A 14,416-nucleotide genomic window follows, 5' to 3' on the forward strand; every position below is an offset into this window, starting at 1 on the left:
TTCATATGATAAGCTGTGCAGATGGTTGCCTGGATGCAAAGAGTGTCCTTTCAACTCTGCATCCTGTTTTAGCTCTGATTCTATCCTTGAAAGGTCTGACCTGAAAGTGAAGGTTTGTATCTCAGCCACTTTGATGCTTCTTTCATGATGCCGATCTGCTCCTCACTATTCCTTGTCCACCGTCTGTCTTTTCGTTTACAAAGTGATACCTCGAGGACATCGATATTATAACCATTCATTATTTAATCACTGCCAGCCAGTTACCCATGGCTCATTGCATCAGGCATTTCTCTACTTGCTGGCTGGCCAGGTCGCTGTTGTTGTGGTTCTCCATGTCATTCAGCTGCTTTTCCAATGAGTGTTTTCCTCGTTGTCTTGGACCGCAGCTGGATACAGCAGTTTTTTCTTCTGCTCTCTAAGAGACCTACTCAGGCGGAGGGCCACTCCAATCCGCATCTACAGCAGGTGGAGAACTAGTTCATGTGCGGCTACGTCAAGCTCACCCAGGCTACAGAGCAGCCATAAAGTCTACCTGTGATGAGACAGTCAACTGCTGTCACCAGCTGCAGTCCAAGACGGTGGAGTCAAAAAGATCATCAGATCGCACCCGGATCGCAACAACTGCACATTTATGCATTACACTTCCATATTTACATCTAAAGCCTGATCTCTTTTCAGTTCAAATCCCTGATAAGCCATCATGTGTGACGTTCTGCTTACCTTTCTGGCAATAATTGGAATTCCAGCAGCGGTAGTTGTAGTTGTTGTTGAACATGGTCTTTCTGCACCGAGGGTTGTTCTCCATGATGCCTGGACACACATCACTGCACTCCTTAGACTGCTTGTTCCCAGCGATGTAATTGTTGAACTCTGCGTCCATGATAAGGGACCAATCTATGGAGTCTAGGTAGCAGAGCTCCGGGTTCTTCTCAATACGAATGGCACCACGGGTGATGTTCCTCAGGTTGTACAGACCGATGTCCTTCAGGCTGGTCATCTCAAAGATCACCAGGGCGTAGTTGTAGAAGAGGTTACGACCGCGGATGACTGTGAGGTTGGGAAAGAGCGTGCTCAGACTGTCCAGGCCGGACACCCGGAATAGCAGCAGGTAGTCAGTGATCATTGTCAACTTGGGGAAGCTGAGGGAGCGGAAGACTTCCTGGTTGATGTTGTTGTTGTTTTTGTCACCGATTAGGAGGATCTGTAAGTAGCCCTCCACCACTGTGCAGTTCTCCAGACGCCTGAATTCACTGATGTCGTTGCCAATGTCTATGCTGGGACCACAAACTGTAGGGAGGACAACAAAAAGAAAATTAGCGTTCGTTATCCGTTAAATTCAACAGTTACATAAATATTCAGTAATACACTTCAGGCACTTTATTCATAGGAATTCCTTTGCAGTATCTTTCTATATGATTAGGATTATTGATTATTTCATCATGACAATATTAGTTCTTGACTAAATCAAACAGTCCTGAATATTCTTTAGAAGCTAAGGAGGAAAACAATCCTTACAAATGATGTGGATATTGCATATTTTATTGACCTACTCTTTTCTGTTAAATGTTGCAATACACAAAACAATGTACTCCATTCCCATAATACTTATGAAGGCATGTTTATCCAATACATTTTTTCAAATATTGACAGTGCACTTGAGCTGCACTTTTGTTGACAGAATGGGTTTGCCTTGCAGTATTTATTTTCAGTGGGATGTTAGGATAGTGTGACAAAGTCAATACTTGACAATAAGTCTTAGGTTAACAGTGCAATAAAGTTGCCATTGTTCTGCCTTCTTACCTTAGTATTTTTTAACTGTTTGCTTTTATCAAGTTTTCATAACACAACATCAAAGACACAGAATCTATTCTACTATCAAAGACATCATCCACAAAACACATACACACTATCAGTTGGTCAAATACAGTATGTGATAAAAGATCTTGTCAAACAAACACTAAATTACTGGTGAAGTAGTTTTATAAGTGCTATGACAACATCATGTTTGCAAAATGAGCCTACAGCCACAGGTGGTGTCACCACGCTCTCAGCGAAACACCAATATCACTTTGGGCTTAGTGGTATTAGCAGATGTCAGCATACAAAGCGCCACAAGAATTAAATCTTGAACATGGTAAACACTTAGCCCAATGAACAACTGAAATTGTCATTGGGTTTGTAAGTATATAATCATAAAGTTGACTATTGAACAAATTAAAACTTTGACATGTCGGTGGGGTTAAATTTAAAGTTCAAACATCCCCAACTACTACAACGAACCCATTAATCTGTGAGCTACATTTCACGACAACCCATCCAACTATTGTCAACATATTACTGACAAAATTTCAATCCCTTGATCTTTTCCAATTACAGCTTTATTTGTATATCAACAGGTGAGAAATAACTATAATATACAGATATCTATCAAGTGGGGAACACAGACTGCCTTTACTGTACATGGACCGATTATGCTAACTGTTGTGCATAACTATCCCTGAAAGTCCATGAGCGAGGAAAAACCTGTGTTCCTTGTGTATGTTCACATGTATTCTGATAGAATATAATGTTGTCGTCACAACAGTTACAACGCTTCAAATATGGATGTTGCTTCATCAAAGCTATAAATGATAAAAGTTTTTACTTTACACACATCTTCAACTAATCATCACAAAAATAAAAGCAGCACAACCTCAAGGTGACATCCAAGATTAGTGTCATCGATTCAGTAGCTGACCAAATGTAAATTTGTGACCAAATGTGAATGGTTCTACATGTATGTGAAGTTCAAGGAAAGGCCAAAGGCAGCTTTTGTGAGGTCACAGTGATTTTTGACCAAAAAAAATGAGTTCATCCTCTAGTCTGAGTAAACAGCTGTACTAAATTTGTACCTCAAAGTGTTTTACCTTTATTATGTTCACAAGAATGGGACGGGCAGATGGACAACCAAAGAACATAATGCCTCTGCTCCCTGTTATCACTGGCATAAAGCGATAACTGTACATTGAGGCATAAAATCAGTTTTAGTTGTAAAAATAATGTAGTGCTCTCTACCAGAAGTCTCCAGCTGAACTAGTCTTTATCTATACCATGACCTAGTGTAGTGAAGAATTTGCCTAGGGCAGAAGTAAAATGTCTGGGCCTCTGATCAAAGAACAGACAACAAAGGGCAGTCGTCTTTCCTTTGAAGTGAACAAATTGCAAAAACATGTATTTATGCACTTTCATGCTTACTGTAAAATGGATTTGTTAACATTTGTCTTGTTTTGAACCTATTTACAAGTATGTTACTTAGTGAGACAGAGTCACGACACTGTTTTATTTAGACAAAGAAATATTGTAAACCCAACAACTACAAAGTGATGTTTTTTTTTTTGTTTTTTTTTAAAAGACATTGAGCTGCATTCTGCATAGCCTCTGACTAATCTGACCCTTCATCAGGAAAAGTTTGGTATGGCACGATGGTGATGATCGGTGATGATAGGTGGAGTGTTTGCCTTTCCAACTTTTACTCCCACCTGGGTGATGTGCTCTAAACAATACTTAGCTGAAGCCCCAGCAGCACCCACAGAAACATGGAGGCCATTATCGCACATCACTGTGAGGAGGATTTAGACTTCAAAAGCTGGAGGGCAGTGAGTCATGGAAAACTCACACCAACCAGCTAACAGGTTGTCACACGACGACTTTAATGCTGGTCTATAAAGTTTTACTGTATGAATGCGGCACAGACAGGGAAAGCCGATGCATTCCCAGCAAAGAAAAATGTTGTTTTGTTGATAAAGACATTTTATAACTGAAGATAATAGCTGGTGGTGTGGGTTTAACACAGTAAATAAATCTATTTTTAATCAAGGAATTTCCCTAAAAGCTAAATCTATAGCTGTACACAAAGCACTGTTTCCTTTCCATTTACTCAATAAGTATGTTTTATGTGTCACCACAAGAAGTAGACAGACAGATCAAACAGTGTTCTATAAACTGGGGCTGATTGTGAATACATAAGTGCAGTAAATGTCACAAAACAGAATGTGATGAGATCAGTTAAGGACAGAGCAGCTGTGGTGAAAATCTTGAAATATTCATAACATCTGTGGTGTTCAGAAACCACAATTAACAACCATTAATTTCTTCTGGATCGGAATTTTCAAACATACATTTAAATGTTAAATAGTTGCATTTAAAATCTGTCCATGGTGTTTTTCTTGCCACTGATTCATCCCTGATACGTAACAGAAATCTGGAAAAATTTTTTTAGTCATGTAACTCTTTGGCTCTTGAATCATCTACTAAACAGCAGCTCCCAAGAGGTTTAAATCACTGCATGACTCTAGTGTAAAACAAACTGTAGGCAAGTGATAAAACAAAAACACGTGAGTAAGAAACTGGTGCATCTCTGCAACAGGACTAAGCCACTTGTTGATAGTACTTGTAGAATTCCTGCTAACTTTCAGAAACTTTGTTTGTGCTTGTCCATTCTGAAATCAAAGAATGTTTTGTGTGTGTGTGTTTTGTTTTTTCATACCATTTTTGGTAATATATCGTACTTGTATCAGTGTCCAGATCTGCTTACATGATACCAGGAACACAAAGCTATGCTGTGGCAGCAAAGTTCACAAAAGGACAGTAACTTTCCTTTGTCTATGTTCCACCAACACAAGGGTAACGAGTCAAACTACAATCTCCTGGATACAGAACATGAAGCAACATATGAAGTGGAAGTGTCTGCTGACATCTGGGAACTTCACTTATTTGAAAATCTATAAATCACTTGCACCAAAATATTAAATAAGCTGACTTATTTTAAGCCAATATGAATCAGAACTGGACAACAATACATGAAAAGATGCAGGATTTCTAAAGTGTTAATCTCATAAGGACATAAAATCTAATTTTCATTTTATTACATTTGGTGTTGCACCCAAGATATTTTGGTTCTCACATCAAAAAATGAGGGTGATGAGCAGCAGCATTTTCAAACAAAACTGCTGAGAGTTCAAGTCGTCTCTAGACAAGCCTGAGAGCCTTTGGTCTGATTTAAGGCAGGAAGTGTGCTGGTATGGTGGTTATGCCCTTCTCTGTAATCTACTTGTCAGCGCACACTGACAGCAGCCCTCAGCGAGCTGCATACCTGTTAATAAACTCCCAACACCCAGGCCTGTAAAAAGACACACTGCTTGGTGATGTTACATCACCGCGGCCTCGATGCTTCACCCTTTGTGGCCTCACTGCAGCGCCTGCATGGCCATTTTTCATGGGAACTGCTCCTGATCACGCTCGTGAAAACACTAAACAAAAGTTTCTGGTCAAAATGTACATCTTGTGCAGCGGCGAAGTGAAAATACCAATAGCAGGTGAAGCAGCTTAATAACTCCCCCTCCCTCTCCTTCCACACTGACACATTTTAAACAGCTGAGTACACAAGCCTATCTCTGCAGCTTTGATGAGCCTCCAGATCACATATTTACTTTTGATAACCTTTTCCTAGCTGGCTGCAGCAGCCAGACTGTCCACAGACAATCAGAGGAAATCCACTTGAAGCTCTATAAGACAAGAAATAGGAAGCAATATGCCCTCTAAGCTGGTGCTTCATCCACTGCCACTAGACTGCAGCAAGTCTGTTTACTCCTCATTTCCATCCTGTTAGTGACAGACTGCCCGAGGGGGCAAACGTATTCATAAATACTTTTCCACATGAGAGACGAGGTGAGAAGAAATGTGCAGGGAAGCTTTAGTAAAACATCATTCTGGACAAAGAAAACTTGTTTGGTTGATCTGAAAAGCTGTGTCTGCAGCAGCAGCACGGCTGAACCTGGTTAACCCAAACCTGCCAGCTGCCAGCTGATACAGTAAACCAGCAGGAATGCTCAGAGTTTAGCCACACAAGGAAGCTTTACACAGCTCCACACCGGAGTGAGAATAAATGTAGGATTTCGATGGAGAACCTCTCTGCTGCTTCCAGGTTTGTCCTGTGACCACTGGGGCTAACAGTAAACCCCATAACACACAGTTCACAAGCTCCTCACTCTTCCCAATCAACAGAACTTAGTCTGTTTTGCTTGTGAATGTACTTTGGCTTGTTCTATTTTAAAACCCAGACCCTGGTTCAACCCCCTAACCCACCCCTCCCCAACACGTCATGATGAATGGGATGAATCAGGAAGCAGAGTTTACAGTTTAGGTGGAAACATGGAAACATTTCAGATGGCAACACATAAAAAGAATTCTGAATAAATACGAAATCTATAAATTCATCAATTTCGAAGGTTTACAAGCTGACAAAAGCTGTAAGGTTCAATGCGCCGCCATGGCAAGTCACTACAGAGTTCTCCTCTATGCACCAAGCAATCTCTGTTGCGCTACTTGCTGCTCCTCAAAGTTCTGTCATAATTTCAATGAGGAGTACAGTTCACTTCAGAGGTGAAACACTGACTGCAATCTTTAAGCCATCGTGGTTCTAATTCTTTCCCTGATGAGAGGATGCTGTTGTGCCTGATCATCACAGCTGCAGTACTCTAGTATTCATGAAAATATTTCCAAGGTCAAGGTATCTCCAAGTTTGTTTAGCAAAGGAGAATAAATGACTGCAAGCAAAAAAGCACAGTGACGTCACTGAACAAACAGAGTTTCTTGGTTTTAAAATGACTAGCTGTTGTAAATAAATATTTCACTTAAAAAGATAGATTAAAAATGATGCTCAGGGTTGTGTTTATTTAGCTCACTTTAGGTCAATTTTGTCCAATTGAAAACCTTGGAGATATTCCATGTAGAAGGTCAAATGTGTCTGTGCGCTGGTTTATTTGGTGTTGTACTTTTCAGTACACAATAGTGTAGAAAAAGCTGCATTTATTAAGGGGTCTTGGTAAATACTGACTCATGAATGTACACTTTGCAGGATTTTTTTCCTCAGTTTGACACACAAAAAAAAAAATATCACAATTTTTGGCTGTGGAAGAAGAGAAGCCCAACTAAACTCAATCCACTACATTTACATTTGTCAAATCCTATTTGTGTTTGGGGTTTTCTATCAGGATCACAGATACCTTCCACATTTTGTTGATTCTGATTCACCACAATATGACTCACAGTTGACAATGCGCTCTGTATATATAGCTTGACTGACTTTCTCCATCGGCTGAGTCACGGTAATGTATTTTAACAGCACACTTTAACTGACTCACGTTTGTGGTGTGTTTGAAAATGCAAATTACAACTCCATTTTCCAGAAACTATATCACGGCATTTACCAAAGCCAAGTTACAATTCCTGCTTGTTGTGCACTTTAGGTTTACTGCTCTTTGTTTTACTCTTTATATCCTTCATATTCACCACTCTTTGTTTAATTATACACTTTTAAATTCCACTTTGGGTTTATTTTCATGTTTTTCTATTTTTTCTTAATATCTGTCTAAAAAAATTTCTTCAACATTCATAAAAATTTTATCTCAGAACAATAACATATCAAAATACTTTTCTCACTAAGGACAAATATTTTCTTCATACACACATATACTGTATATTTGTAAATAGACTGAACGATCTCTAAGATTTAGTTTGCACTGAGCGGGAGAAGCTCTCCAATCTCGTTATACACTGTATAATGACAATAAAGCATATTATATACTATTCTATTATGTCATTCACAATTTGCATACTGTAGGTTTAATATAATTTCAAATCAGGTAACCTCATAATCTCATAACTGTATAACTGATGTGACTTTTTCCTTCTCTATTTGAACGACACGTTTGTTTTCTGACACTTTGGCCACAAAAGCATCAAGTATAATGTGTGTAATGTCGCGAAAATGCTGTTACACCACTCACGTTGACTTGTACTATAAATATATAAATATAATAAACCATGGTAAGCTTATTTCCCCACACTAATGGAGCATGGAAACAGTGTAGTAATGCGGAGTAGCATGACTTACTCTCTGCGGTGGCGGGCCGGAGGCAGGACGACAGACCCAGCATCAGACCCCAAAACAAGGTCAAGCGGCTCCTTTCCATTCGAGACCTCATTCCTGGAGAAGTAAATCCCCCTCAAATCCTGTAAATAAATATGTTGGGGTGAGGAAACGTGGGCAAAACCTGGTTAGAATTATTAAAACGCCTTTTAACTCCAGCCAGCCTCCTTTTAGCTGTTAGCCGGCTAATGGAGCTAATAGCTACTACAAACAGGCTAGCAGGATAGCTCTCTCACGTTTCCTAATGAGAGTCCAACCGTGCTCCAAAATCACCGATTTATTCCCCCGGCCAGAGAATTTGTATTCATAGTTCTCTTTATTAGTGCCAAACGCCACACCGCATTGAAGAATATAACGAAAGCATTGCGGCTAAACGAGCGGCGGGGAATCCTCTGTAATCCACATCTTCACACTCCATATCTGGAGGAAAAAACCTTCAACGTCCCGCTGCTGGAGGATCCTCAGGAGGCAGAAAACGGGTCAAACCTCCTTCAAAATGGGGATGGTGACAGACGGTGTAGGGCCCACGATAACATATTACACCGACACACTGCCCCGTTATGCGAACGACACGACGTTTGTTTCGAAATATCCAGGATAAAATCTGGTTTCAGACCGCAGCCTCCTTCTTCTCCTCCTCCTCCTCAGCCGCTCATCATGCACACACACACCGCGTTGTTGTGGTAGCTGTAATTCACCTTCATACCCACGGAAAATGCAATAATTGGCCTTTATGGTCCAGGTTAGGTCAAGTCCTTTGGTTATCTAATGCCCTCCGTCGATAGATAGCTGAAGGGGCAGCGCAGTTAGACAGATTAATGCACAGGTACATACACAGTCTCCTTCGGTCAGTCTGCAGTCTGCCGTGTTCGCTGTAAACACGGCGCCGTGAGCACAGATCGTCTCTATTTCTACAGATGAATCACTCGGATTTATACTCCACCTCCCAGTCTGTGAAAGAGGGCGTCGCTCTAACTGCAGTTAGAGTTTAACTGCAGTTACCATAGTGACTGCTATGGTACTCACTCCAAGAAATTCAGTTTTACTTTTACATATTATCAGCATCTTTAAACTGAGTAAACTAACCCTACACCAGGACAGCACATCATCACTTTAGCATGAATATTTACACAAGGTAATTTGACTACGCCACCATCCCTCCTACATCCACAACAGACGCCAATAGGGACCACAAGGTGCATTCGGCAGTTGTTCATAAACACAAAAGTACCCATAAAATTGGAAATTATTCGTTTGCTCCCATCTTCTTAAACGTCTAAATCTTCACCATAACGGATAAGAAAATTACAGACAGAGTGAGACCTCTGTCCTCCCTGCACCTCTCTGGGCACCGCCGTAGCGGCTCCTTTTACGACGCGGTGCGAAAGAAACCCGGGATGCTGATCCAGGATCAGGGTTGTTTTGCTGCTCGAAAACGCACAGCAGAGGGCCACTATACAAAGATCGTGTCTGTCTGCACCGGAGCTGGCGAGTAGTAGTGAGGACAGGGCAGCTAAGACCCCGTCATGAGGAGCCTGAAAAGCTTGAAAATAAAAACTGGACTTTATCTGTGGTCTTAAACGAATTGCCTGAGAATTGTCTGTGTCCGAAAGTCTCCAATCTGCAAGAGCTGAATATGGTTCATGTCACTTCTGCAATAATTGTGAAGAAACAGCTTTTTTACAATAAGTAATGTTATGGAAACTGAAGCTAGCTGCCAAATATTATTCTTCTTAGCAGGGCTAAAGTAGTAATTGATTTCAAACTAAAATAATCTCAAGTAACAATGCAATTTGTAAATTACAAACGCTGCAATTTAAGATTTGAATTATGCAACATGCCTGACTGAGTGTTTATTATTTAATTATTACTGCTTTATTTAACTTGATTGCAGAATGTGCTATACTTGGATGCTGCTCCTCAGTCATGAGTGATCTACCTGTTTCAATTTAAGAATGTCTTTTATAAGAAGCTTCGGTCATTTTCTTAGTTTTTTGTAGATTATTCCTTTTTTAAAATTTAGCTCAACAGTCACAGCTTTTGTCCGATCTGTTCTATTTCACATGCCATTTAAAAATAATAAATTAATATTTGAAAAGCTTATATATTTAAGTCTTCATCCTTCTATTGCAAGATATATTCAGCTGTTAATAGTTTAATGGTGCCTCATGCGGTAATACTTCATGTCATGTTTTAAATTTAATACATGGTAAATATTCAGCTGAAGATTTTTTTTTTAAATTAATCGCAAATCACAAATAAATATTTTACCCAAGTCATTTATCCCTACTTCTAAGCTTGCTGATAAAATTAGCAGCACATCTGTCCCTACATTCTCTCTCATTTTCTGAGGACAGAAGAAAAACAAGTAAAGTCCTTGTTAAAAATGTATCAAGCTACCTTTATATTCTGTTTACACCTGAGAGAAGATTTGCATCTCAAGTCAAGAGTGAACACACATACCTAACACAGTATTTCGCTGATTCTGTAATCTTTAGTTGCAATGCATTATTAAATATACCGATGCTTCTTCAGCTCAAACGCTAGAAAATATAATTTTTTTCTCCCTTTTATTTATGCCAATAAGAAAACTGTAAAGAAAATTATGTTTTGTCACAAAATTTCTCCAGGCTAACCTCCATGTTGAAGTAACACATTTGTTTTTCTATTTGCGTTGAAACTGAGGTATCCACAGGATTGTATATGCAGTATTAAGTATCAGTTGTTTGCACAGCACAAGGATGGATATATAACTACATGAGGGGAACTGGGGAGCGACTACAATTGCATTTATACAGTTCCCAATAAAATCTTATGCAGTCGACAGGCCATCAGTCATCGATGTTTAAATGTCACTTGTCATTGCCTACATTCAAAATAATATGTAAGCCATAGTTGGTTGCACATTATCATATGATACCACGCTATTTATTTGTTTTGAACTGCAATAAAATTCATGTTTTACCATAACAATGAGAAGCATTAAATCACATAGTTCTTATACCCTATAAGATTTAAATTTTTTGTTCATTAAAATGAAACCACTTTAAAGATATGGACTGTTTGGAGGAATTTTTTTTCCACAAAAAACAGTGAAAACTCAGCCCCAAATACTTCACATGTTTTTGATATGACCACAGATTGTACATACAGTCTGTGGTCTTGGCTTGTGCAGCTTGGTAGCAACTCCTGCAACAACACTGGGCTCTGGGTTTCCTCTGAAAAGACACCAAAATGCTGCCATCTTGAGGGGAGAAGAACCAACTGCAGAATTTGTAAGTAAGTAACAGCAAAATGCGACAGTGAGGGGTAAAAATGATTCTGCTCTGTTAAATAAATAAACAAAAATGTAGTCCTGTAAAAGACACATGTTGTTATCTGCCGGTCACAGTGGATGGAGACCCGTCTTATCCATCTAGTGCCAATGCTTTGCCCAACCTGCAGGGCTAAACAGGGATTACAGTCACTCACCTTGGCTTTCCTTGACACATTGATCTCCAAAAAACAAAGGAAAAACTGTGAAGAAAGACATAGTCTTACTGTAGCTTACTGACCTGAAAGTATAGAGAGGTTGAACAGGTCAAACGGTGCTCCCAGTGTGTGGGGATTTAAACACCTTATCCCATTGAACTGACTTTTACTTTGAGACTCAGACAGGTACAGCTGCGGTGATCTTTTGAGGTCCGAGGCCGAGGCTGAGGAAGTGGAGGGCCGGCAGCTTGTAATGCTGTGAAAGAAGCAGACAGTAAACAAAACTGTCCATAGAGGAGCCCCTGACAGTTTTGATTATCCCTGTAATTATAGGCCGCTTTCATCACTTCAGAGAGCAGAGCACAGAGGCATTATTTGAACGTCACACATTACCTCAGCTCTGGCAGACAGCAATCGGCATCCGTCACAATCCAACAATTAGCACTGAGAAGGAAAAAAATGCACATTAAAAATGAAGTGAATATCAGTGGCCACCCAAGAGCCCAAATACAGTGAGTCACCCTCTAACAAGTGCTCACTGTACCAACATGACCCCCCGTGCCAGAGAATGTTGTGCCTGTCCACTTGCATTTGTTAAGTCCCTATTAAAGTCCCCATGAAGGCAGCTGGCGGGCCCACCTACCTCGACTGTCCCGGTGGAATCCATTCTCGCACTGCACTCATGTGGAAATAAGCCTGTTTACCACCAACGGGTCACACATGCTAATGAGCGTCTGTTTGTTTTCCACTGTGCTCATGCAGGAGGAAGGGAATTTAGGGGGGAAATAATAGATGATATGCAGACAACAGCCCGGGTGGCTTTGCAGCACTAATGATGAAAAACGTACAACAGAGAATAAATGGATATGAAATCAGAGCAGGAAATGTGCCCTGACATTTTTATGGTGCTGAGGCTGATCACACAGAGGTCCACAATGCTGTCTGGCCTGCTTTGAAAGTAGTGGTGTAGCTGCTGGTCAGACATCTTAGACCCCCCGTATGGTGTCTGATGAACACCCATCTGACAGGTACGGTTTGATACTGTGCATATTTATTTCCTTGTCTGCACAATAACTTGCTGTAATTAATCAGTGGATTTTTACTGGAGATAAATACTGTCGATACTCGAGCACTCACACACTTATACACTGTAGGAGCCACATCCACAGCAAAGACTATATATTCTCAAAATTATGTACAACCATAAAAATACAGTAAATGGAAAGTTCATCTTTAGAGGCAACTAATAATAACTTAAATGTCTGTAGTTATTGAGCATATTTGTTGATACACAACACGTCCAAAGAGATAAGAATAAAATCTGACCTCTTCCTTCAAGGTACTCAACCCTTAGCATCTGTGTAGCTACCCAGGTGTGAATATTTCGGATAAAGAGCATCTGAACTAGAGCCTGACTGATATTTTGCTAGTGTTGTGGCCGATCACAGATCACTATCTGCAGATATGTTGCAACAATGGGGCAATTTTTCTTTTCCAAAACATAGAACAAAAATATCCATCCATCCATTACCTATACACCTCTTAATCCTCATTAGGGTCGCAGGAGGCTGAAGTCAGGGGACACTCTGCACAGGACGCCAGTCTATCACAGGGTTACACATAGAGACAAACAAGCACACTCACATTCAATTTTAGAATCCCTAATAAACCTGAGTATGCTTTTGGACTGTGGGAGAAAGTCGGAGTACCTGGACAAACCCCACACAAACTGGATGCAGAAAGATCCCAGGTCGGGAAGCAAACTGGGGATCTTCTAGCTGCAAGGCAACAGTGGAAACCACCAAGTCACTGTGCAGCCTGTACAAAAATATGATGAGGGTAATTTAGAAACGGTCATCATCATCAGTTTCATCATCACAGAGTTTGTCCAGAGGAGTATGCTCCGACTCCACTGCTTACGATCTTCTCAGCACTGTCTGCAGCACATGTAGCAGAGTAGGCAGCCTTACAGCTGAGCACACACTAGTGAGGAGTCAAGTGGTGTCCTCAAAGTAAGTTGCTAGCTATTTATGAAAAACATTGCAGAAAAAAATGACCCCGTTGTATCAGTCACAATTTTTGTAAATTGCTCTTCCAAAAAATCTGCATCAGAATTGACTGCAAAAATCAAATATACATCTCCTCACTTTCTGGAGGCGGAACATCATAAAGTATTTTACAAAATTTTCAGCATGTTGCCACAACTCAGAATTGGCCTCATGCTGTTTGGACACTTGTGCTGCTGTTTTTTCTTGTTGATAAAGCCCAGGACGCTACAGCAGATCGCACTATTATACCGTTAAAGCTAACATTATGCATGCATGTGAGCTAGTTCCTGCAGCATATCATCCTGCAGGAGAATGACAAATAAAAAAAAACAGATAAACAAACAAAAAAACCCCGAAAGATTCTTAGTATGGTGTTGGGTGACCACATGCTGCCAGAACAGCGTCAGTGCTCCTTGGCAATTATTCTCTGAGTCTCAGGTGTTTATCCATCCAGTAGAGTTCCATTCTTATTGCTCATTTAGTGTTTTGATGATCAACAGACCAATTTTGTCTATATTTGCAGTGGCTCTTCCTTTTTAGAATACCAGTGCACCTGAACCAATCCAGCAAAATGCCCCCAGCACAGTGTACTGTATCTTCTATTGTTCTGTTTGTTTTTATATAACTGATGAATCTAATTTACACTTACCTGCAAAGTATGAAGAGACAGATGCTTTCCAGATATGCATTCTTGGACAAGTTTTCTTTCTTGAACAATAACAGTCTTGTTCAGAGCATTGGGCTGGTTCCTGGTAATAATTTGACTAGAGTATTAATGTTGTTGCACTTTAAAAAACTTTTGAGCCAAAGTGTTTTAAAGTGATTCATTTGCCAATTAGAAGATGCTCTACTATGACTTTTGACATACGTTCTCCTCTCCTGCTACCATCCCCTCTGCACTCAAACAGTTTTGAAACAGCTCTACCAT

General features: G+C 40.2%; 1 protein-coding gene across 3 annotated transcripts in view; it reads right to left on the reverse strand.

Moving 5' to 3' along the window:
- Positions 1–8,871, reverse strand: part of igf1rb (insulin-like growth factor 1b receptor) — a 51,931-nt gene extending 43,060 nt beyond the window's left edge. Inside the window, exons 1-3 of one of the 3 annotated variants that reach the window (XM_051940110.1) lie at positions 8,804–8,871; positions 7,934–8,052; positions 721–1,287 (exon numbers count right to left, since the gene is read on the reverse strand). In XM_051940110.1, the coding sequence (XP_051796070.1) occupies positions 721–1,287; positions 7,934–8,024 (658 nt within the window). In that variant the 5' untranslated portion in view covers positions 8,025–8,052; positions 8,804–8,871. Of the gene's footprint in view, positions 1–720; positions 1,288–7,933 lie in introns of all 3 variants that reach the window. The other 2 variants (XM_051940099.1, XM_051940117.1) reach the window with 2 other exon arrangements.
- Positions 8,872–14,416: the final 5,545 nt, after the last annotated feature.

Source organism: Acanthochromis polyacanthus, chromosome 2 (genome assembly GCF_021347895.1).
Source record: "Acanthochromis polyacanthus isolate Apoly-LR-REF ecotype Palm Island chromosome 2, KAUST_Apoly_ChrSc, whole genome shotgun sequence".
Taxonomy (NCBI): Eukaryota; Metazoa; Chordata; class Actinopteri; family Pomacentridae; genus Acanthochromis; species Acanthochromis polyacanthus.